Genomic DNA, 24,947 nt, shown 5'->3' on the forward strand with positions numbered 1-24,947 from the left:
AACATAGAAAAATTAAATTTAATCACTCATTTTTATATTTAAAAGCCTGTCCATTAAGTTAAGTTTATTTTTAACGCTATTAAAACACATTTTTAAAAAAATTCCCAAAAAATTTTTTTTTTCTAAAGTAATTTAATTACATTCAGTTTCAATTAATTTTTAAATATGTGGGTTTTTTTATTGATTGTGTTGAGTTTCTTGTTTTAGGGAGTGAGTTCTCATTGCTAGTAATGGGAGCTCATAAAAACAGAGTTCCAATTATTATTAATGAGAATACTAGATAGTGATTGGTGGTCCAGGCTCATGTGATTCCAGGCTGTACTTACATATCTGGAAGACATGTTCCCATACGTTGTGCAGTGAATGAAGGCCTCTGACTGGAATCCTACGTTCCTCCAGGACCACCAGGTATTTTCGTAGATTTATTCTGGGTCGGAAGCATTCGTCCGAAGGAAGCCTCCGACCGCAATTTTCCCCCCATTACTGATCTTGGTTTAACTTTGAATGCGTGTCTGACATGGATGGTTCTTTGGTTCATACTTTGTGTGAATGCAAAGAATGTCTTAGTACAATAATGCACTTGTTATTTGCACCGGTCTTCATTTTTAGAATGGGCACCTGAGGGCAGAGACAGATATTCACATGTTAGCCTCTGAAAGCATCAAAATGAGCGCAGCATCAGCTCCAACTTCCTGCTGTTGGGATGGGGGATGGAACCCTGCTGTGGGAATTTGCCAAATGGTTCCGTACAAAACTATTGGAAGAGCTCCTTCCCACAGCCGCATTGCATTCCTTGGAGTAGCAGCAGATAAGTGGGAGTAGCAGCAAGCAGTAACGGGCAGGGAGAGAGGAAGTGAGTGCCAGTGGGGACTGAGGAAAGTGAAGGATGTGGGCATGGACTGAAGGTGAAGTGAATGGAAAGTCCCAGCAGGGAGAGTACACAGCCAACACATCATCGCCTGCCTTTTCTCATTATAGACGCGGACTGATCAGCTGTGCATTTTACACGAGCAGGATGTGAAGAGTTAAAAGGCGTCAGCATGAACTGAAGAACGCAGGGGCAGGAAAGTGCCGGCATAAACTGTCTTTAGAGTTGTTTGTTCTATTTTTCAGCTCCAATATTTTAGATCACCATCATTGGTGAGCCCCAACTCCTTATACCTTGAAGAGATAGATTACAGAGTGGGACAGTTGCTAAGCAGTGGCAGACATTTAAGGAGATATTTCATAACTCTCAACAAAAATATATCCCAATGAGAAGGAAAGGCTGCAAGAGAAGGGATAACCATCCGTGGCTAACTAAGGAAACAAGAGATAGTATCAAATTGCAAACAAGGGCATATGGGGCCCAAGTTTCGGGCCGCGCCTAGAACAGCGCGTCCCAACCTGGACGCCTGTTTTTCGCGCCACAAAGTGCGCCTAAAAAAAACTTACAGATTCTCCGGCTCCCTGCTGGTCCTCTGGAGCTGGGCGCGGCGCGGCGCAGCACGAGCTGTGGGGGGCGGAGCTAGGTCCCTGCACTGAAAACAGTGCCGGGACCTCTGCACATGCGCGCTACAGTGGGCACGCATGTGCAGTAGCTCCAGGCGCCCAAAACTGTGTGGGTGGGGCCCGAAGCACGCCCCCAGCCCTGGCCAAATGGCTTCACTGGGGCTGCGTGCATAAGGCTGCCTCCCACGTCCAGCTCCTGCTTCCTCCCGACCCGACTCGACTCCCGCTTCCCCCGGGCCCGACCCCGACACCGACCCGACTCCTGCTCCCCCCCCCCCCCGCCCCCGAACCCGACCCAACCCGATCCCCCGGACTGGACCCGACCCGCGCTTCCCCCACCCACCCGACCTGACCTCCCTCTCCCTCCCCGCCCCCCCCGACCCAAACCGAACCGACCTCCCTCCCACCACCCCCCCGACCCGACCCGACCCGCGCTTCTGACCCCCCACCCGGACCCGACCCAACCTGACCTCCCTCCTCCCGCCCCCGACACGAACCGACCCGACCCGACCCGACCACCCACTGCCCCCCACCCCCACCACCGACCCGAACACCGAACCGAACTGACCCGACCCGCGCTCCCTCCCTCCCCCCCTCCCCCCATCTACCCGACCCAACCCGACCTCCCTCCTCCCTCCCCCCCCCCCCGACCCGACCCGTGCTCCCGACCGCCCTCCTCCCCCAGACCGGACCCGACCCGACCTCCCTCCGCCCCCCCGACCCGACCCCGACCCGCACTCCCCCCGACCCGACCCGTGCTCCCGACCCCGGACCCCGGACCCCGGACCCGAACCAACCCAACACCACCTACCTGTAAATCTGGTGCTGGGGACGGGCCCTGCCCAAAGTCTTGGGCCCGGCCTATTCAGCCTCCCTCCCCCTTCTCCTTCCTCCCCCCTTCTCCTTTCCCCCCTTCTCCTTTCCTCCCCTTCTCCTTTCCTCCCCTTCTCCTTTCCCCCCTTCTCCTTTCCCCCCTTCTCCTTCCCCCTTCTCCTTTTCCCCCTTCTCCTTTTCTTTCCCCCCTTCCCCTTCTCCCCCCTTCTCTTTCCCCATCTCCTCTCCCCCCTTTCCCCTTCTCCTCTCCCCCCCTTTCTCCTTCTCCTCCCCCCTTCCCCTTCTCCTCCCCCTTCCCCTTCTCCTCCCCCTTCCCCTTCTCCTCCCCCCCTTTCCCCTTCTCCTCCCCCTTCCCCTTCTCCCCCTTCCCTCCCCCTTCTCCCCCTTCCCTCCCGCTTCCCTCCCTCCCCCTCTGCCTCCCTCCCTCCCCTCCCCCTGCCCTGCTCCCCCTCCCCTCGCTGTCAGAAACACAGACACTGACAGACAGAGAGTGAGAGACACGCACAGACAGACAGAGAGATAGAGACACTGACAGAGACACACTGGGGGGGAGGGGGGAGGGGGGAGGGGGGGGGGCATCCCAGCACGCTGTTGGAGGGCTCCCGGTGCTGCAGTCGCTAAGTAGAAAATGTTTTATTTATTGATTTTTTAAAAAATTATTTCTTATTAATTTTTTTGGATTGATTTATTGGTTGATTTATTGATGTTTTTATCATTTATTATTGATGATGGCTCTTTATTTGTAAAACTGAAGTGTTTAATGTTTGTAAACTTCCCTTTAAACCCCCCCCCCCCCCCTGCCATTCCCTACGCCTGATTTGTAACCTACGTCTGATTTTCTAAAGTTTAGACAAGGTTTTTTCGAACATACAAAAATCTTCACTTACTCCATTCTAAGTTAGTTTGGAGTAAGTTTTCACTGCCGAAACTTTGAAAACAGGCGTAAGTGGCCGGACACGCCCCTTTTGAAAAAAAAATTCTGTTCCAAAGTGAAACTGTTCTAACTGACTAGAACTGGAGCAAACTAAATGCCGAGAATTTGAATTTCTAAGATACTCCGTTCTACACCAGCTGCTCCAAAAAATCAGGAGCAACTGAGGCCGAAACTTTGGCCCATAATGTGGCCAAGACTAGTGAGAGGCCAGAGGATTGTGAAACTTTTAAAAGCCAGCAAAGAACGACTAAAAAAAATAATAAAGAGAAGGATGATAGATTATGAAAGTAAACGAGCATGGAATATAAAAACAGATAGTAAGAGTTTCTACAGGTATTTAAAAAGGAAAAGAGTGGCTAAAGTAAATGTTGGTCCCTTAGAGGATGAGACTGGGGAATTAATAATAGAGAACAGGGAAATGGCAAAGACTTTGAACAAATACTTTGTATCGGTCTTCACAGTAGAAGACACTAAAAAGATCCCAATAGTGGATAATCAAGGAGCTATGAGGAGAGAGAAACTTATCACTATCACTAAAGAAGTAGTATTTGGTAAAATAATGGGACTTAAAGCGAACAAGTCCCCTGGACCTGATGGCTTGCACCCTAGGGTCCTAAATGAAGTGGCTGCAGAGATAGTAGATGCATTGGTTGTAATCTACCAAAATTGCCTGGATTCTGGGGAGGTCCCAGTGGATTGGAAAACCGCAAATGTAACACCTCTATTAAAAAAGGAGGCCGACAGAAAGCAGGAAACTATATACCGGTTAGCCTAACATCTGTCGTAGGAAAAATGCTGGAGTCCATTATTAAGGAAGCAGTAGCAGGACATTTGGTAAAGCATAATTCAATCAAGCAGAGTCGGCATGGTTTTATGAAAGGGAAATCATGTTTGACAAATTTGCTGGAGTTCTTTGAGGATGTAACTAGTAGGGTGGATAAGGGGGAACCAGTGGATGTGGTATATTTGGATTTCCAGAAAGTATTCGATAAGGTGCCACATAAAAGGTTACTGCACAACATAAAAGTTCACTGGGTTGGGGGTAATATATTAGCATGGATAGAGGATTGGCTAACTAACAGAAAACAGAGAGTTGGGATAAATGGGTCATTTTCCAGTTGGCAAACAGTAACTAGTGGGGTACCACAGGAATCGGTGCTGGGGCCTTAACTATTTACAATCTATATTAATGACTTGGATGAAGGGACTGAGTTTGCTGATGATACAAAGATGAGTGGGAAAGAAAATTTTCAGGAGGACACAAAAAATCTGCAAAGGGATATAGACAGGCTAAGTGAGTAGGCAAAAAATTGGCAGATGGAGTATAATGTAAGAAAATGTGAAGTTATCCACTTTGGCAGAAAAAATAGAAAAGCAGATTATAATTTAAATGGAGAAAAACTGCAAAGTGCTTCAGTACAGAGGGATCTGGGGGTCCTTGTGCATGAAATACAAAAAGTTATGATGCAGGTACAGCAAATAATCAGGAAGGCAAATGGAATGTTGACCATTATTGCAAGGGGGATAGAGTATAAAAGCAGAGAAGTCCCGCTAACAACTGAACGGGGTATTGGTGAGGCTACACCTGGAGTACTGCGTGCCGTTTTGGTCTCCGTCTTTAAGAAAGGATAAACTTGCATTGGAAGCTGTTCAGAGAAGGTTCACTAGGTTGATTCCAGAGATGAGGGGGTTGACTTATGAAGGTAGGTTGAGTCTATACTCATTGGAGTTCAGAAGAATGGGAGGTAGTCTTATCAAAACATGTAAGATTATGGGCCCAAGTTTCCACACGATAAAAAACGGGCGCCCCTCCGAGCTGGAAAAAAAAACTCGCGATTCTGGAGAGCCCTGCAGCTCCTTGTCTGTTTGGCGTGGCGCCCAGGGGGGGCGGAGCCTACACTCGTGCCGATTTTGTAAGTGGGAGGGGGCGGGTACTATTTAAATTAGTTTGTTTCCTGCCGGCAACGCTGCGTCGGAGCGTTCGCGCACGCGCAGTGTGAAGGAAACATTGGCACTCGGCCATTTTTGTAGTTCTTTGTAGCTGTTTAGTTTTTGAACATTTTTTAATAAAAGCACATTGCCATCAGCACTGAGAAGGCTGCAGGAAGCCTCAGAAAGTTGAGGCAGCCGTTTCCCGACGACCTCCCCCTTTTGCCGTCGGGAAATGGCTCCTCAATTTCTGAGGCTTCCTGCAGCCTTCTGTCTCCTCCCCTCCCTCCCTCCCTCCCGCCGTCTGGAACGGCTTCCTCCCTCCTCCCCCCCCCCCCCCCCGCTGCGCTCGGTCGGTCGGTTGGGTCCCTCTCACTCGCTCGCCGTCTGGAACGGTTCTCCCCCCCACCCCCCTCTGCGTTCGGTCGCTCGCCCGCCGTCTGAAACGGCTCCCCCCCCCCCACTGCGTTCGGTCAGTTGGGTCCCTTCCCGCCGTCTGGAACGGCTTCCCTGCGTTCGGTCGGTCAGTCGGTCGGTTCCCTCCCTCCCTCCCGCCTGCCGTCTGGAACGGCTTCCTCCCCCCCCCCCCCCCCCCCCCCCCCCCCGCTGTTCGGTCGGTCGGTTCCCTCCCACCCGCCCGCCCGCCTTCGGGAACGGCTGCCTCGTTTTGTGACGCTTGCTGCAGCATTTTCCGTGGCTGAAGCACTTTCACACAGGTAGGAAGATGGTTTATTTAATCTTTTCTTTGCTTATAAATGTTTATTCAGGTTGGATTTATTTGTATAATATTTGTATAAGTATAAATAAGGATTTATTGTAGAATTTAATGACTTCCCTTCCCCCCCCCCCACCTCGTTCTGGACGCCTAATTTGTAACCTGCGCCTGATTTTTTAATGTGTAGAACAGGGTTTTTTCAGTTCGACAAAAATCTTCACTTGCTCCATTCTAAGTTAGTTTGGAGTACGTTTTCACTGTGGAAACTTTCAAATCAGGCGTCAGTGGCCGGACACGCCCCCTTTTGAAGAAAAAATTCTGTTCCAAAGTGGAACTGTTCTACCTGACTAGAACTGCAGAAAAAAAAATGTGGAGAATTGCGATTTCTAAGATAGTCCGTTCTCCACTAGTTGCTCCTAAAAATCAGGCGCAAATCATGTAGAAACTTGGGCCCAATGAGAGGGCTGGACAAGATGGATGCAGAGAGGATATTTCCACTCAAAGAGGAAACTAAAACTACGGGGCATAGTCTCAAACTAAGGGGCCACCCATTTAAAACTGAGATGAGGAGGAATTTCTTCTCTCAGAGGGTTGTAAATCTGTGGCATTCTCTGCCCCAGAGAGCTGTGGAGGCTGGGTCATTGATTATATTTAAGGTGGAGATCGACAGATTTTTGAGTGATAAGGGAGTAAAGGATTATAGGGAGAGGGCAGGGAAGTGAAACTGAGTCCATGATCAGATCAGCCATGATCTTATTAAATGGTGGAGAAGGCTCGAGGCGTCAAATTGCCTACTCCTATTTCTTGTGTTCTTGTGAAGAGCATCGACACTAGTTTTGATATCTAAGTAAACTTTTGTTAACGTCCCCAGGATAACAAAACATCCTTTCCATTCATTATTTTAACTCTTGGAATTACCTATTGTAATTGTTGCACCTGCAAGTATGCTCACAGGTTTGAGTTGGGTGTGGCTTAGCCAGTCACGTGATGTTCACAAGACGCAATAAAACCCCAGCCAGTTGGGTTCGGGGGATGCACAATGAGGCAGGTGGTTGTGAGCCTGGTGGATGAACTGGTAATATGTAGTGTGATTGTTAAATGTTTAGCTCATAAACCAACTAGCTCTTTATAGCAATGTGTTGCTATGAATTCTTAAGCAAGAACCTTTGAAGCAAATACATTACACCTGTATCTCAAAAGGTGCTCTCCCATCTTCGACAAACATCACAACATCAGATCTTGTTTTAGGTTTACACCATTAAGCAAATGTATTTAATAATTGATGAACAAGTGAGTAAATAACAGGAATTAAAATAGACATATATATTTACGATCGAAATCTTTCTATCCAACACTTTGAAAGGTAAACATAAACGGTTGCACTCTAAATACTAAGTTCTCGTTTGTAAATAACTTTTATATACACAGTGGGGTAGATTTTGACTTTGTGCGATAGTGTAAAGCAAGCGATAGTGAGTCAGCAGTCTGTTTTACATCTCCCCCAATGCGATATTTGCATTGACATAGTCCAAATCTACCCCAGTATTTCTGTCGTTGTTGCATTACTTACCAATGTGGGAGCTGTGCTAGAGATATAAATACATTGCCAAATGATTCAGTGGTTCAAACAAATACAGCTCCTTAAATATCCCCAAAATAGTTACAAAGACTTCCTGGACTTGACTAACTGTCATATTTAAAAATAACTGTCTGTCTCACATAAAAACAGAATAAATCACTCAATTTGTGCTGGTTCAAAAGTAGCTTGGCTCTTCCGTCAAGCTTTGCAGTCAATGAAAGAAACTTAAACATCACGATCGTTTTAAAACAATTGGCAAAAGAACCAGGGAGAGACGAGGAGAAATATTTGTATGCAGCAAATTGTTACGATATGGAAAGGATGGGAGAAGCCGATTCAAAAATAGCTTTCAAAAGGGAATTCGATATATACTTAAAGCCAACATTTGCAGGCCTATGGGAAAATATAAGGGGAGCAGGCCTAATTGGACAGCTCTTTCACAGAACGGGCACAGGAACGATGGGCGGAATGACCTTCCTCTGTGCTACAAGATTCTATGGGGCCGAAATTCAGCCTCTCGATGAGGCTTGTTACCGTCAGAAAGCGGCGGCCATGTGGCGGTGTCGAATGGCCGCCAATTTTTTTTCAAATGGCCAGCGCTCGCGAAATTCACCTCGGTGGTTTTTCCGGCGGTCCCCAGTTCTGCCCCGCTGCCGAACCCTCCTAAGTGCGTCATCAAAGTGCGCACCACCGATTCCCCCTCCCCGCAATCAAAATTGACCTCAAAAAAATCTTGCGGCCGCCACGTGATGCCCCGGACAGTTTTTGCTGTCGGTGCACTGTGTTTGCAGTGTGTGTAAAATGGCGGTGCGGCCTCCATTAAAGGGGAGGGCGCACTGCAGCGGCCACCATCAGATCCGACTGCCAGATAAGCCCAACAATTATGTCCCCTCTTGGGTGCCAGGCTGCTAGCCCAGCTGAAACCCTCCCTGGTGGCCCAGTGGACCTAACTAAAATAATCGCAGAGTTCGCAGCGGCCCTCCCCTTTAAGTGAAGGGGAGAGAAGTGGTGACGCGCCAGTATGATGACCTCATCAGCGCTACACTGATGACTGACAGCGGCGGACACTCCGTTCCCGCCCCCACTTCCGCCCCCATTATAACCGATTTCTGCTCTGCTCAAAAAAAAAGACAAAGAGCTGAATTTCGCGCAAGAGGCCACCGCATCCACCGTGGCAGTGAAAACACAGGAAAAACGGTAGGTGCGACCCGTTTCTGGTGGAATGAATTTCGGCCCCAATGATTCTATGATAAACTTTTGATTCATTATGACTCGTGATTAAATTAAAGTTACCTCTATAAATATTAAACAAGGCAACACTGCTTTATTTGTCACAGACAGTATAAACTGGGAGTGGGAGGAGAGGAACGATCATTATTGGGGGAGGAAGAAGAGTGCCAGCATAAACTAAGGAAGAACAGTGGAGCAGGAGAGTCCTGCCAGCATCAACTGGCAGAGTGGGGGAGGAAGAAAAGTGGCAGCTTGGATTCAGGACAGGGGAAACAATAGCCATCTTGAAGTGAGGGGTGTGATGCTTGCCAGCAAGATCTATGGGGAACTGAGAGCCAGCATGAATTGTGGGAATTGGAGAGAGCCAGCATGAATTGTGGGAATTGGAGCGAGTCAACATGAATTGTGGGAATTGGAGCGAGCCAGCATGAATTGCGGGAATTGGAGAGAGCCAGCATGAATTGTGGGAATTGGAGAAAGTCAATGTTTAGCTGGAGGAAATTGAAGCTCATTCAAGACTAGATTTTGGACAAGTAGCCGGACAACACAGATGCAGCGGGAGAGGTGGTGGAGAGATATAGCTAAGTGTCATCAGCTGACCCCCATGTCTGTGGATGATGTTGACAAAAGGCAGCATGTCGATGAGGAAAGGAAGGGGGCCAAGAATAGATGTTTGGGGGATTGCAGAGGTAACAGTACAGTGGCGGGAGCCATTGCTGGAGATGTGCTAACTACGATCAGATAGGTTATAGTGGAACTGTATGAGGCAGCACCACTCCACTGGGCAATGGAGTAGAGGTGATGGAGGAGGATGGTATGGTCAACCATGTCAATGGCTGCAGGGAGAACGAGGAGGGATAAAGTAGCATCGTAACAGCCGCAGTCCTTTTTTTGAATCGGGTGGATGCTGTTTCATTTCATTTCTTTTCTTGGACCGTCAGATTAAAGTCTGGACAAATAGAGACCTGCTACTGCCTTTAGTTAAGAAATGTGTCCTGAATGGGGACTGGGCAGTCACATACGGGGCATGCCCTGAGGAATTTAAACCATTTCACAGGCGCAAGGATGAACTCTCAATTCAGGCCGATTGCCTACTGTGGGGAAACCAAGTAGTCATGGCCCAGATGGGCAGAGAGGCGTTCATCCGAGAACTCCACAATGAGCACCTGGGCATTGTCATGATGAAGGCAATTGCCAGGTCACACGTTTGGTGGCCAGGGATAGATGCAGACCTGCAACTTTGTGTTCGCAGGTGCAACACGTGTGCCCAGCTGGGCCATGCACCCAGGGAAGCCCCCCTGGTCCTGGCCCGCCAAGCCATGGTCACGCATCCATGTGGACTACGCAGGTCCTTTCATGGGAAAAATGTTTTTGCTTGTCGTAGACGCCTACTCCAAATGGATCGAGTGTGACATTCTCAATTCAAGAACATCCTCTGCCACGGTAGAAAGTCTACGCGCAATGTTCACCGCACATGGTCTACCGGACGTCTTCGTCAGCGACAAATGCCAGGTTATCCTTCATACACCCCACCATGAAAGAAATTGTTGAGAGCAATGTGACTACCATGACAGGAATGCGAGGGCGCGATGTATTGATGTCAATGACCCTGTCTTTGTCCTCAACTACGCTGCAGGGCCCAAATGGCTCGCAGGCACTGTGATTGTGAAGAAGGGAATAGGATTCTGGTAGTTAAACTTACCAATGGACAAATCTGCCGCAAACACGTGGATCAAACAAAAAGGAGGTTCAGCAACCCCATAGAAGAAGCAGAGGAAGAACACGATGTAGAGTTCACTCCACCACAGGTGACGAACACCGGAACCAAGTGGAAGAGAGACCAGTCACTGTGGGCAGTCCTGACTAGCCTGAGGCACTGCAAACAGCAGACACTCAGGCCAGCACCCAGAAACCAGAGCACCAACTCGGGCACTCTACAAGGGAGCGTAAACCACCAGAGAGACATAACCTGTGATCCCAATAAGATTTTGGGGGGAGGTGATGTCATGTATTCTACTGTCATTGTAATCCATGTATAAACTGAGCTAAGTTGTACACTGTGAGAACAGTGACCACTAGATGGTGAACTTGTGGGAGACACTCCGAACCTGGACTTTCACGTATAGAAGGGGACGCTCCACCCATCTTCTCCACTTCAGTGCTGCTGAATAAAGGTAACTGGTCACAGAGTGACCTTCTCTCAAGTATGGGCCTCGTGTGCATTTATACTGTATAGTAAGGACATATTAATTTTCTCCACTGTTCTACTCCTGAAAGTATGAATCCATAGACATTCTTCAGTAATCTGCCCAAGTGGCCATTTTTCATGCATGAGTCTTGCCAGTGAGTATTCAACTCCAGATGGTATCACAGACTACCCATTGGCCATGGCTCAGTGGGTCGCACTCTCGCCTCTGAGTTGGAAGTTTGTGGGTTCAAGTCCCACTCTAGAAACTTGAGCACAAAAATCTAGGCTGATAGTGCAGTACTGAGGGAGTGCCATGTTCAGCCATGAACTCATTGAATGGCGGTGCAGGCTCGAAGGGCCAAATGGCCTACTCCTGCACCCATTTTCTATGTTTCTATGTCCGAGGTGGCGTATTTCGGATGAGACGTTAAACCGAGGCTGTCTACCCTCTCGGGTGGTATGTAAACGATCCCATGGCACAATTTTGAAGACGAGAAGGGGAGTTATCCCCAATGTTTGTGGTAGCTGGCTGTGCGTAAATTGGCTGCCATGTTTCCTACATTTGAGTTTGGCTACAATTAGCCTTGGATTCCTATTGTGCAGGTGATCAGCTTAGCAAGTTTAATAAAAAGCTGGTTTAGACAAATTAGAGCTTCACAGTCAAGTACTGATTAATACTGAGCTGCTTATGTTCATAAATAGAAATTAAATTACTGATTATGAGGACGAGCTGCTGGTTAATTATTAAAATCGTTTCTTATACACATGAGAAACTACAGATGGGGAATTGTTTTCTTTTCCAACCAGCTTATAAGATCCTCATACGGACAGTTTTGCTGTTAATTGTTATATGAGACATATGATTGTGCTTTATTCACCACTCTAGGGCAATTCGTAAGTTACATACAATTTACCATTGTTTGTATTTCCATCCACTATTCCACCCAAATCTCATACAGTACCTGCAGGTCCAGCAACAGCAATATAATGAGTGGTAAATGGTCTTCTGGCCTTTGGCATCGCATGATCATTGGGTGTTCCAGCAGAGGGACACATGAAAAGCTATGGCCCAAAGGCCTGCGTTAGACCTCTGTTGTCTGGAGATTCGATGGAGATCCTGGGAGCAAGCTCAAGATAGAAAGGAGCTGCCAATATCAAGTTGAGGGGTATTTCCCTTCCCCCCCACACACTCCCAAGTGTTCTCTGGGTCTTGGGGCTTTCTGGTCTTCAGCAACAACCAGAGGACCCCAATCCCAGTTGCCATTTTCCTCCCTGATTTTCTAGCAGAAGGCCTAACCAGGGAACAGGCCTACACCGGGATCGCCCCTGGATCATGAAGGAAATCAGCCCCATCATGTCCAAGCCCATGTTTTTAGGCATTCAAATAACAACTTAAATGAACAAATTCAAAGACTCAAAAGACAACCTTATAGCCAAGTTTAATCATACTATTGCAAAATATGTAACTTTTTAATGTCCTTTTTATGTTACAAACCTTATTTTGTACAATACAAATTTATGTTACTGGGGAAAAAAATAATGTGCCAGATCATGTTGGAATAATAACGCCATGTTAATGGGGCTCACATTTATTAACGTGCAAATCGGCCAGCAAGTTATGCGGATGGCAAGATGCGCCGTGAGTTGTGGGTCGATTTACTCCACTTTGCACAAACAAAGCGCCCTTAGCCTCCCCATTATTTTTAAGAATTGCTAGATTTGCCCATTAAACTAGCCACAGGAAGTTAAGTCTTGTAATTAACAGACTAAGGACCATTTTAACAATGTGATAATTGTTAATGCAATACCAATCAACCTCTCTGTCCAGAAATTGAACAATTTAAATTCTGGAGTCTTGTTCCTTCAGGTGGTAAATTGTTCTTGGTGATTTTTTTTTTTTAATTAAATTTCAAAAATATTCCTTCCTTTTCCTTCAGATTTTTTTCTCTTTCTCTTAATCCAATTTTTCTTTCCCATTATTTCTTTTCCTGTACCTGAGTGACTTGAATTCACCCGCTTTCTCAGCCATTCCTCGTTCTTTTTCAATCCTTAAATCTCATTGGTTAAGAAGATACACTGTTGGTCCCATCATTCACTGAGGTCCCAGATGCCCCTTTGCTCTTGCCACGCCATTATCAGCTTGCCCTTCCGGCAAGTTATGGCGGAAAAATGTTTTGAGCTGAATGGTGCAGTAAACAGTCTAACCAACGGCGCACAGAAGATTTGGCTCAATATGTTTTGAGTGACGTCATTGGTGCATCTTGTTTTAATTGGTCATTCAGCATTGTTTGCTTTCAAAAATCCTTAGTAGTTTCTGATTGGTTGTTTTCTGGCTACTTTCCTCAGTTTTGATTAACTTGTCCTCTCCCTCTTCCGTTGTGATTCGCTACTTTGAGCCAATCAACAAAGTGTGAAAGCAAAAGTGTGACATTACCGGAAGAAAGTGTGACAAACAAAAGTGTATGATAGATGCAAGATTTTTTATATAGCATATGTGCCAATGTATCATCGGATTTAAAAGCTGAGCTAGCATAGCCCTGACGGCCTTGATTCAAAATAGGCCCGGGAAGTTCAACACATGCCGGTTGCTCCAGAAATGCACATGTAGCCAAAGATACAAACCTCAGCAGAACAAAAGTATGCTTTTCAATGTGAAACTCTATATATGTTGAGCTGTTTGTAACACAATCTTTACATAATGATTTTGTTTTTTTTTAAGCTGAATTGCAGCGTAGAATTCCACTTTCATTATTTGTTTATGTACTCTGACTGAAGCGGAGATAAGAGAGCCGGGCACATGGAATCAATTCAATAAAAGTTGTACTTTGATGATAATTAGCTTTTGTGTTGAGCTCTCATGTTGACTCCCTTGACTATTTTGCAGCTTTTTGGTTATCATTGAGAGCAGCTGAAAGTCCAGAGATAATACAATTGGATTTCTAATCTTTCAGGGTTCTCTGATTCTTTCTCTACCCTGACAGGTATGCCAATGTGACACAAAATCTGATCCACATAAATTACCTTGGGATATAAGTAAATTAAAAGTAGTCAAAGTATTATGCATTTGAGTGTGATTCTCCGAACAGTATACCTTTTAATTGTGATTTCTAATGAGTAATTTCCTACAACTATGAACTACCAAAACATTATTGCAGAAAATGTTACTCCCTTGTTGCCGTTAGAATATGTTGCTGCTCAGTTGAGAAATTCAATCATCAACTGAGTTCATTGATGAGAAACCATGACTCAGAGCTAAGACATGTAGTAAAGATAAATAATGCACTAGACAGGTATAATTCTAGTGCAAATGGCCAATATTTCAGTTGTGGCTCTTTCATTTACATATTGAATATCATCTTTGTTGACCTTTGCCGTGATTACCTATTACGGTATTCCTCCTCACACAAATGTGATCAGCCAAAGACAACGCAGGTTATAGTGCAGTGAAGTAATTCAGATGCCAGCAGAGATACAATACACACTTGGAAATGTAAATGTCATCTTGATTCTTAGCTTTTTGAACATTATGGATTAATCCTCTGTCCTCATTAATTTAGCTCCTCTGTAATGGTGTAGATCTAGTGCCAGGTGACCAGTTGCTCACAAAGATCCAGTTTTAAACGGTCTTGCAAATAGATGGCTCACTGAGCAGAGAAATGTCAATTGGATCAGAATTTTGCTTTGCAGGGGGCAAAAAACTGTTTTGGAGCTTAGTGCTAATATGCATGTGTGACAGCCAGTAAAGTTGGAGCTGTTACAGAAGTTAAGTCACTGTATTACTGCCAGAATATTCTAGCACTAATAAATATTCTATATGGTAGTTGTATGTGTCTGTTGGTTTCCACCAGCCAACTTTGGTTTCCTTTGATAATATCTGCATTAGAGAGGTTAGTAGTTCAAAAACAACCACATCAATTCCAACTACTAGTATTGTACCTGTGCTATTTCAGTCCATAGATTTCAACATAGATGTTCAACAACAATAACTTGCAGTTATATAATAGTGTTTTTTCACTGAGAAAAAAGTCACAAGGTGCTTTGCACAGGCTTTAAAAAAAAAAGGTTGCCAATCCACAGAAGGAAAAATGAGAAGGGGTAACCAAAAGCTTGGTCATAGAGGAGGGTTTCAAGGAGAATCTTAAAGGTGGACAGGGAGATGGAGAGGCAGACAGGTTTTGGGGAGGGAATTGCAGACTGTGGGGCATCGATGGCGGAAAGCAGGCCCTCCAGCTGGGGGTAGGGGCAGGGAGGTGAAAGAAGGAAGCAATGCACAAGAGGCTGGAGTCAGAGGAACAGAGAGTTCCAGGACAAGTGGGGGAGTAGGAGGGTATTGTAGAGCTGACAAGGCCAAGGAGGTGTTTAAACCAAAGGAAGGGAATTTTAAAATTGAGCCATAGAGGAAGCCAGGAACCAGTGTAGATCAGCAAGGACAATTTTCCACTTTGTCGAGAAGATACCAGTGTTGTAGCTGAACTGAAACAGCTTGGTTAGAGGTATGGCTGGTCCTGGAGCACAAGTTTTCAGCACTACAGCCGGGATGTTGTCGGGGCCCACAGCCTTTGCTGTATCCAGTGTCCTCAACAATTTCTTGACGTAACGTGGATTAAATCGAATTGGCTGAAAACTAGCATCTGTGATGGTGGGGACCTCAGAAGGAGGCCGAGATTGATCTTCTACTCAGCACTTCTGGCTGAAAATGGTTGTGAACGCTTCATTCGGCCTTGTCTTCTGCACTTGCGTGCTGGGCTCTGCTATTGCAGAGGATGGAGATGTTCATGGAGCCTCCGCCTCCCGTTAGTTGTTTAATTGTCCACCACCATTCACGATTGGATGTGGCAGGCCTGCAGAGCTTTGATCTGATCCGTTGTCTGTGGGATCGCTTAGCTCTGTCTATAGCATGCTGCTTAGCATACAATGTAGTCTTGTGTTGCAGCTTCCACAGGTTGGCATCTCATTTCCAGGTACACCTGGTGCTGCTCCTGTCATGCTCTTCTACACTCTTCATTGAACCAGGTTTGGTCGCCTGGTTTGATGGTGGAGTGAGGGATATGCCGGGCCATGAGGTTACAGATTGTGGTAAAATACACTTCTGCTGCTGGTGATGGCCCAAAGCACCTAATGTGTACCTAGTTTTGAGCTGCTAGATGTATTCTGAATCTATCCCCTTTAGCACAGTGGTAGTGCCACAGAACATAATGGAGGGTGTCCTTAATGTGAGGACGGGACTTTGTCTCCACAATTTAATATCTATAGTGGTACACAATTTCACATTTTAGCTGTAGAATGTCGCCCAAAAAAGAGCACTCTCAGCATGTTACTTGTAGCACAGCATTGGCTAAATTTTAACAGTTGTGCCAAAGGAGTCAGAATGAGAGTAAACCTCCACAGCCTATCTTCAAATGTACAGTGTGTGTTACTGAAAGCCATTTCACTTGAAATCAGTGCATAGTCGTATAGAATGTGACTGCCTCCAGAGTAGACCCAGTGTTTGTCTATTTGTTGTTTGCTCTCAAACACAACTGATAAGGTCAGTTTGATAAGGTCAGCTGAGACATCTGCTAAGAATGGATGTTTATCACTGCTCACCAGGCATTTCGGGATTAGAAACTGTAAAATCGTGATGACTGCTTTCACTATGAGGCCTTCTGCTGAGTTAATCTATTGGGCTGCTCTTGAAATTTAACATTTAGTAGACTTCTAAGTGGAGGAGAAGGAGACGGGTGGGTGACTGTAAAGCTAAAACCAAGATAATTCAGAAATAAGATAGATCTTTCAATAGAATTGGTCAGGTCATGCTTCTGAGGCAGAGCATTTATTCCAGCTGTATTCAATTGCCTATTTTAGATCAGGATTGATTTATTTTCCCCGGCTAACCATTTGCAGTTTGCTGGTATCTCAATTCAAGGTAGATAGATAGGTGTATAAATCAAGTCTGCATGGTGGGCCATGATGAAATACTGCTTTCTGTTTCACTCTTCAGAATTACTCCTAATCATGCAGGGAAGTCACAAGTGCTTTATGTGCAGAATATTCAACAGAATCAGCATTTCAATGTGACACATCGCATACAGATACTTCAACTGCCTTAATTACTTTGAAAGAAGTATTGAAGTTATTTTGACTGAGAGATCCTGGTTTCAACAAAGGGTGAAGGAACACAATTGTCACTATGGAAAGGCAGGCATTGGTTTCTATAGCAACATGTAGGCTCCGTGTTCCATTAGCAGTGCAAACTCCAAGTTGAAGAGATTACCCAGGGTTTTCTTTTATTGGATAAAATATAGAACTTCAAACAAATGGCCCAAGGGTCACAGAATTCTGAATCATAAGTAACGAGAGGTTTAGCCTATCTTACTGAACTTTTATCCTATCGTAGCAAGAAAACTGGAGCGGTAGAATTTTGTGAGCAAATTTTAACAGATGATTCGAACACGCGAGGAGTTCTATGCCTCCAAAAAATGATTAAAAAAAACTAGTGAAAAGTTAGAAAAAACTCAATTTAATGCCAGTGCTCAATGACTGGCCCTATGCTGCCTTTCCTCGCAGTGGGTGTATCTGTGCTGATGCGTGCTACAATGGTGGAAGGAGGGTAGTGGTCGGTTCCTTCACCGCTCACAGCAAAATCCGGGCCTATGTGTTTGTGTACAATTAGAGTGTGTAGACAGGTTGGTATATTATGCAAATGATATACATCACTAGTCTTGCTTTCTCCTCCAATCTACACAATTACAGCACCTTTTAAATTCTTTCTCAACAATTCAGCCATAGCCTCCTCCTATGGAGTGGGTTCCTTTAATAAGAACATAATATAAGAACATTAGGAGCAGGAGTAGGCCATTCTGCCCCTCGAGCCTGCTCATGGCTGATCTTCTATTTCAACTCCACTTTCCTGCACTATCCCCATATCCCTGATTCCCTTAATATCCAAAAATCTATCTATCTCTGTCTTGGATATACTCAATGATTGAGTATCCACAGCCCTCTGGGGAAGAGAATTCTAAAGATTCACCACCCTCTGAGTGAAGAAATTTCTCCTCAATGGCCGACCCCTTATTCTGAGACTGTGACCCCTGGTTCTAGACTCCCCAGTCAGAGGAAACATCTACTCTGTCAAGCCCTGTAAGAATTTTGTATGTTTCAATAATGTCTTCGGTTGTATGCTGTGCCTGTTCTACTTCCAGTGCAGCCAGAATTATTTATTGCGATACACTCCTGTTCCGATACAGTAAAATGTTAAATTCAGCATGAGCTCCACTCACAGGCACAAGAATGTGACATTTTTGCTTTTAAAAATGCGTGTAATGTGGATTGAGGCATGTTGATTGAACCCGTGACAATTTCTGCTGCAAGGTGTTCTCTTTCTCATTGTGGCATGTAAAATGTAATTGGTATAGTATTTCTTACATTCTTGCTAACTTTATTCTTGGCCAGCACTGTTTTTTGCATGTATTTTTCACCACTATTTTCTATCATGATCTTTGTATGTCCCTTGCTGCTACTTTATAATAACGTTCATGCCTTATCTTTGTGTACTTTTAAGTCGAACCTTTTTCCAGACCTCCTGCTTTCTTTGCATATGGGCTGTCCACCCCCACCAAAAACTGCGCTCACATAATTCCATTACTGTGATTGTTAAATTGGCTCATTCCCGCTTGGTGTTCAGACATTTCCTCCAACAATCGTGCACTCCTGTGCTGGCTTATTGAGTTTTGGCATTCACACCGTGAAGCATTGAAGGATCATTGTGATTGCCTGCAGATTTTTGTTGTTGCCACTAACGAAATGGCATTCTCACCAAGCACATTTTGAAAAGTTACATGTTCCTGTAATTTCATTAGGATATGCCTTTTTCCTGTGTTTTTTTTCATGGAAATAGAAACGCCAGGCCCATAGTGAGATAACCGATAACCCACTTGCCATTAATGTTCCCTCCAATTTTTTTTCCGTGCGCGGTCCCTTTAACGGTTGTGTGGCCCATTAAAATTTTCTCGCATTCTTCCATCTAAAGACGAGTGAGCGTCCGGCGCAGGACTTCCTGCGGCCGCACAGGTTAGCGGAAATGTTGCTTGTCCTCACTTTTTTTCAGTGAATTCAAAACTTTAAAATGCGGATTTGCAATATGCTAGGTGAGTGCCCTTTGATAAAAAATCAGCTCAACTTGAATTATGCTGACAGGGTCAGAACTGCATGTGTTCCTTCTGAGTGTCTACAGTTCACACAAGCCAGGACAGGTTCTTCCCTTCAACACAATCCATGGACGTTTGATTTATTTTAAACTTTACCTTGTGCTGCTGTCGTGGTCCTGGCCAGATCCTTCCCACTTCTCTTGTTTTAACCTTTTGCTGGCCCCAACCCCTGTCTTCTTGATAAGTGGTCCCATACTTTATGGCCTGCTTTAAGTCCTGCCGGCTCTGTATCCGCAGTTGACCAGGAGGGAGCAAGTGAGAGACAAGAATAGTGAAACAGGTTAGGAGGGTTGGGAAGAGAGGAAGAAGCTAGAAAGAGAGAGAGTGTGTGTGAACCAGAAAAATAATGTGAGCCAGAAAGGGGGTAGAGGAAGATAAAGACAGTATGAATTAGAAATGGTGAGGAACATATCGACATACTAAACACGGGGACCTGTAAAGACCAGCTGGTTCAGCAAGCCTATCCTTTTTTGACATGGTGTAATTTCTTCACACTAGCACCCCCAACTGCCTCTTCGCACCCAGGCAGCTATGCAACCTCCTGGGAGAGCTGGAAAAAGACTTAGACAAGTTTAGGAAAAAGAATCAAGGCAATTCCTCGTCTCCTGATTGCAATCGAACAAGTTCCAGGCGACTATGGCGACTGTGTGACACATCCCCGAATGAGCCACCTATCTTCCATACGCAAATGTCATAGCCAGTTTGAATGTTTGCAGCAAATCTGGATTCACTGTGCATGCTGGCAAATATGCACAATATCAACTGGGTTTCTCCCAATTTAGCAACTCAAATATTTAACCAGGTTGGTGATAAAGGACCTTCTTTTCCAGAAGCCATGTTGAGCGAATGTGTGAGAACCAGAAGGGAGGGGGGGAGGGGGGGAGGGCGGGGGAGAGAGAATGTAAAGCAGAAAGATGGGAGAAATTAAATGTCAACCATAAAAAGGGAAACAGACAGAGAACGTGAATTAGAAAAGGGAGAATGAGCAGTTAATCTGTTGGTGGTAAGAGTTGAGGGAGGAACGTTGGCCAGGACACTGGTTGAATTTTCCTGCTCTTGGTTGAAGAAGTATCATGGTACTTGGCAACACTGCACCTACCACTTAATCAAAAAAATGTGTTTCTTCCAGATATTTGAAGCCAGATGCAGACAAGAAATCAAAGCATAAGACAGCTGTCAAAAAGAAAACTCTTAATCCAGAATTTAATGAGGTATTACAGCTTCTTTTAAATACATAAAGTTAATGGTATGTTTAGCTTAAAGAAACCAACTCCCAGAAAAGCGTACCAAGAGTAACAAAGCAGTGTCACAATGCATTGGAGCAGTTATGCTGCACCACCGAGTGCAATGTTTGATGTCGCATGCTTCCCCATGAGCTGTCCGTTGGGGGCAGTGAAGCACTAAGTAGGGTAACACATTTTTCTGACAGAAAAATATCGAAGGAAAAGGGTAACTTAATCCTCCTCATTTTCACGTAACTCCCAGCAGCTGGACAGAGGCCTGTAAGCAGCTTACCTTTGGGGAAAGTGCATGTACAGAAACATTGGGAGTGGGAGTGGAAGGGGAACCTGATTTCTGCTCCTATCCAATGATTCTTCTGGGAAGTGCAAATGTGGAAATCTGGTGCGGTCTGGCTTGGTTGTGATGGTTCAATGCTTGACCGCATAACAGCACACACTGTTAAGGGATGGTTATGAAGAGTGATCACTTGAGTGAGGTAGGGAAGGACTGCTGGCCCTTGTGGAACAGTACACCTGTACAAGTCACAATATTTAAGGAGGGGAGGGAGAAAAATGGACCAAAACTGGATAAAATACAATTTGAGAAGAAACAAACAAGATTCTATGGTCCAATTATGTATTTTACCCACAAACCTTAGAGATCTTTTGGTTGTGGTAACACTGTTAGATGCAGAGTAAACCTTCCTCTACTCTGCCACAACAATAATGGGGGCAATTTTTATCTTCATAGTGCCCCGAATTTGGCCTTAGAAGTTGGGAAATCCAGTGGAAATCAGTTCTAATGGACTCCCACTGTTTTAGGACCCTGCTCTATCTTCCAGTCCAGTCTGAGGAAGACAGCAGGTGGGAGCTTCATCAGCCTATGTAAAAGAGGCAGAGAAAGGTACCTTGCCATTTTCCAGCCAATCCTAGTGGAGAAGAGGCCTTGGGTGGACCTGTAGGCAGGAGGATCTTTAAAAGGCTCACAGACTTTCAAAGTAAGTGAATAAGGCCTTTCAAATGTCCTTCTTTTCCAAATTTCTTTTCCAAATGACCGAATGATTTGTGTCCCAGGTGACACTATGAAATTAGCAATCTGTGATTCCTTTCATCCCTTGATAGATGTGATTATGAATAGCACTGTGATTATGACCATCAGAGAACACACAAGGGTCAGGGTGATGCTATTTCTTATCAAGGTGGAAGTTAGATTTTAATTACCGTAATGGAGAATTAGCTGGTGAAGTTCCAGAACTGTTTGTGAGGATAATTTGAAGTAATGCCTCTTGACCCCTACTGTAGTTTAGAAGAAATCATATATACTCCAAATTGATATATAGATAATAAATATGCATCAATTTTGTATAATTTAATTGTTATGTAGAAAAGAATAAGTATGGTTATCTGTATAAGTATCTGTTAGTCTGGATTGCACTTGTGAAGGCTGTAGGGTCCATTACACAACGCGCTCTTTAATTGCAAGTTCTTATGATTGATTTCCCTTCTATGAGTACTTAAATGTATATTCATTATAGTTAGCAAACTGCAGATAAAAGGATCCAGTATTAATTCACAGAAGTGATGGGTTATTTGAATGTTTCCATTTGCAACAAATCAATGAAGAAAATATACTGAACATCAGTTTTGTATTTTAAAGAAGCTTAAACTAGAGGGTTATTAAATATTCATTAGCCTTGTGATCAAGTCGACAGAAGATTAAGGGTTAGATTTTCAAATTCACCACTTGGGCTATATCTAGCAAGGCGGCCTTCTCGCCCTTTTTGGCACTCGCCTGATTTTCAGTCCATTGATCCCATTGAATGAAAATCGGCAGGTTCCATAAAGGACTGGTGAGCTGTCCCACCTGAATATCACCCAGATGGTCACAGTGAGAATATACCCCTAAACTCCAACCAGGATAAATTACCACCAAATTAAAAACTCATATTTTTTGATTTTTTTTTTATATAGGAATTTTACTACGAAATCAAGCAAGCTGATTTGGCTAAAAAAACTCTGGAAGTAACTGTCTGGGATTATGATATTGGAAAATCAAATGACTTCATTGGTAAGTGAATTTGACTTGGTATTTTAATAACTTGTTATTTTTTTTTTAAATTTAACGTGTTGGGTTGAAGACACATGTCTGATTAAAGTTGCAGCGAGACCATTCTCCATTCAACTGATCTCATTTAGTGTTGTAATCATTATTCTCCCTTAAAAGTTTTTACTGCAGACATACAGTTAATATTTTAGATATTTGTTTTGTTACCTTTCTTTCCAGTGTCTGTCTTCCTTCCATGGTAACACTGAAGGAGCCTGAGGATTTGCATAAACACTGACCTGTGAAGTTGAATGTCATATTTGTGTGTCTGGTGCTGTTAGTCCATTGATTTGAATCCTTGTAGTACTTGCTTGGTGTACTGGCAGCTTATAGATTTTCTGCTGCGTAACAATATAGATTTCTACAATTTATCTCCTCAGTTAACGGTGACTGCTTCCTTTAGTTATTGGTGATTTCCCTGTAATAGGCAAGTGGCTTGCCACAGGTAATGGACAATGCTGATGAAACCTATGCAAGAAATGTTAGAATTAAATGTTCTGAAATATTGAAACACAATATTAATTACATAATCTGAAAGATGTCATTTTATAACTATATCTTAAAATGAGAATGGAATCATTTCACTTTAGTTTCTTCTAAGAATATAATAATGTGGTATATGAATCGTGTATATTTTTCTATTTCTACCTTCTCTGATCACAAGATGATTTTTTTTTATTCATTCCGGGATGTGGGCGTCGCTGGCAAGGCCAGCATTTATTGCCCATCCCTAATTGCCCCTGAGAAGGTGGCGGTGAGCCGCCTTCTTGAACCACTGCAGTCCTTGTGGTGGAGGGACTCCCACAGAGGGAGGGAGTTCCAGGATTTTGGCCCACCAAATGAAGGAACAGCGATATATTTCCAAGTCTGGATGCTGTGTAACTTGGAGGGAACTGGCAGGTGATGGTGCTCCCATGCGCCTGCTGCCCTTGTCCTTCTAGGTGATAGAGGTCACGGGTTTGGGAGGTGCTGCCGAAGAAACAGCGGCGAGTTGCTACCGTGCATCTTGTAGATGGTACACACTGTAGCCACAGTACGCCGGTGGAGAGGGTGCCAATCAAGCGGGCTGCTTTGTCCTGGATGGTGTCAAGCTCTTGAGTATTGTTGGAATTGCATTCATCCAGATAAGTGGAGAGTATTCTATCACACTCCTGACTTGTGCCTTATAGATGGTGGAAAGGCTTTGGGGAGTCAGGAGGTGAGACATTTGCTGCAGAATACCCAACCTCTGACCTGCTCTTGTTGCCACAGTATTTATGTGGCTGGTCCAGTTAAGAGTCTGATTAATGGTGATCCTCAGGATATTGATGGTGGGAGATTTGGCGATGGCAATGTCATTGAATATCAAGGGGAGGTGGTTAGACTCTCGCTTGTTGGATTCACTCAATTAGTCTATTTTTCCTTGTATGGCAAGAAAGAAAGGTGCATCATTTTAAAGTTGTTAATCTTCCAGTACACAGAAAATTGATGATAACCCTTCCAAATGTTATGTTTAGGTGGGGTGACGCTTGGAATTAATGCAAAAGGTGAACGTTTAAAGCACTGGTTCGACTGTCTGAAGAGCAAGGACAAGAAAATTGAGCGCTGGCACACGTTGACCAATGAACTCCCAGGATCTATTCTCAGCGATTGATGCCAGGTGTCCATTGAGAATCTTGCTCTGCAACTCAGCGCGGGACAAGCAAGGTTCTCTCCAAGAGCAGATATAAACAACTGTCGCAGAAAGATCGGGCCTTTTGCACTTTTCGTTTCAGAAACAACTCTCTCTAGGCCTCTTCACAGATACCTAACTTTGCCTGGTAATCTTGTGGCTTACATATTGGCTTATGTACATGTTTACATGCATTTGTGTATCTGAGCACTTGGGATAAATATCAGAGTTGTACCTTTGGATGACTTTTTATAATTGGTGTAACACCAGGAATTATCCACTTTTGGTGATTGATACTTTTAGTGACCCAGGCCAAGCAAAATTATTTACTGTTTTTGGGATGTTTCATTTTTATTACTACAAAAGTGAAAACGTCTGGAGTACTTAAATATAGCTGTGCTCTCTACTACAGGCAGGTGACCCAATTCTAAAAGAAGTTGCACAAAGGAATGGGTTCTGTCTTGCGTTTAGTATTATTTTGGAGTAATAAAGTACTTTTGATACAGTACTGGAGAATGATGGCCATAATGGTGGCCAATTTTCCATAGGTTACAATTACTTTATTGAAAACAAACCTATTTTAGGTGAAGTTTGTCAATATTCCAAAAAAAACAATTGATAAGTTTAAAATGAAGCTGAAGATGGCACACACAAAATAAATGTAGCATGGTTCTCATTTTAATTGTCGTCTCTTCGTCACTAGAATTTGAAGATACCGCTCTTCTGGATTGGAGCCCAGGTTTAAACTGAGCGCTGGGGTGAATAATTCCATATTGTTCTTTAATTCAAGCATTTCACTATTAATGGGTCATTAATGAATCTTACTTCCAATGTAAGATTCCTTAACAGCTGGAGTCCTGCAAGTCCTGAGATAATACATGGAGAC

General features: G+C 44.3%; 1 protein-coding gene across 1 annotated transcript in view; it reads left to right on the top strand.

Annotated features, from left to right (window-relative positions):
* The window catches only part of LOC139226421 (double C2-like domain-containing protein beta), a 317,662-nt gene extending 293,619 nt beyond the window's left edge, over window positions 1–24,043 (top strand). Inside the window, exons 7-9 of the mRNA XM_070857182.1 lie at window positions 20,216–20,297; window positions 22,278–22,374; window positions 23,907–24,043. Of these exons, the coding sequence (XP_070713283.1) occupies window positions 20,216–20,297; window positions 22,278–22,374; window positions 23,907–24,043 (316 nt within the window). The remainder of the gene's footprint in view (window positions 1–20,215; window positions 20,298–22,277; window positions 22,375–23,906) is intronic.
* Window positions 24,044–24,947: the final 904 nt, after the last annotated feature.

This window comes from Pristiophorus japonicus, chromosome 16 (assembly GCF_044704955.1).
Source record: "Pristiophorus japonicus isolate sPriJap1 chromosome 16, sPriJap1.hap1, whole genome shotgun sequence".
Lineage (NCBI taxonomy): Eukaryota > Metazoa > Chordata > Chondrichthyes > Pristiophoridae > Pristiophorus > Pristiophorus japonicus.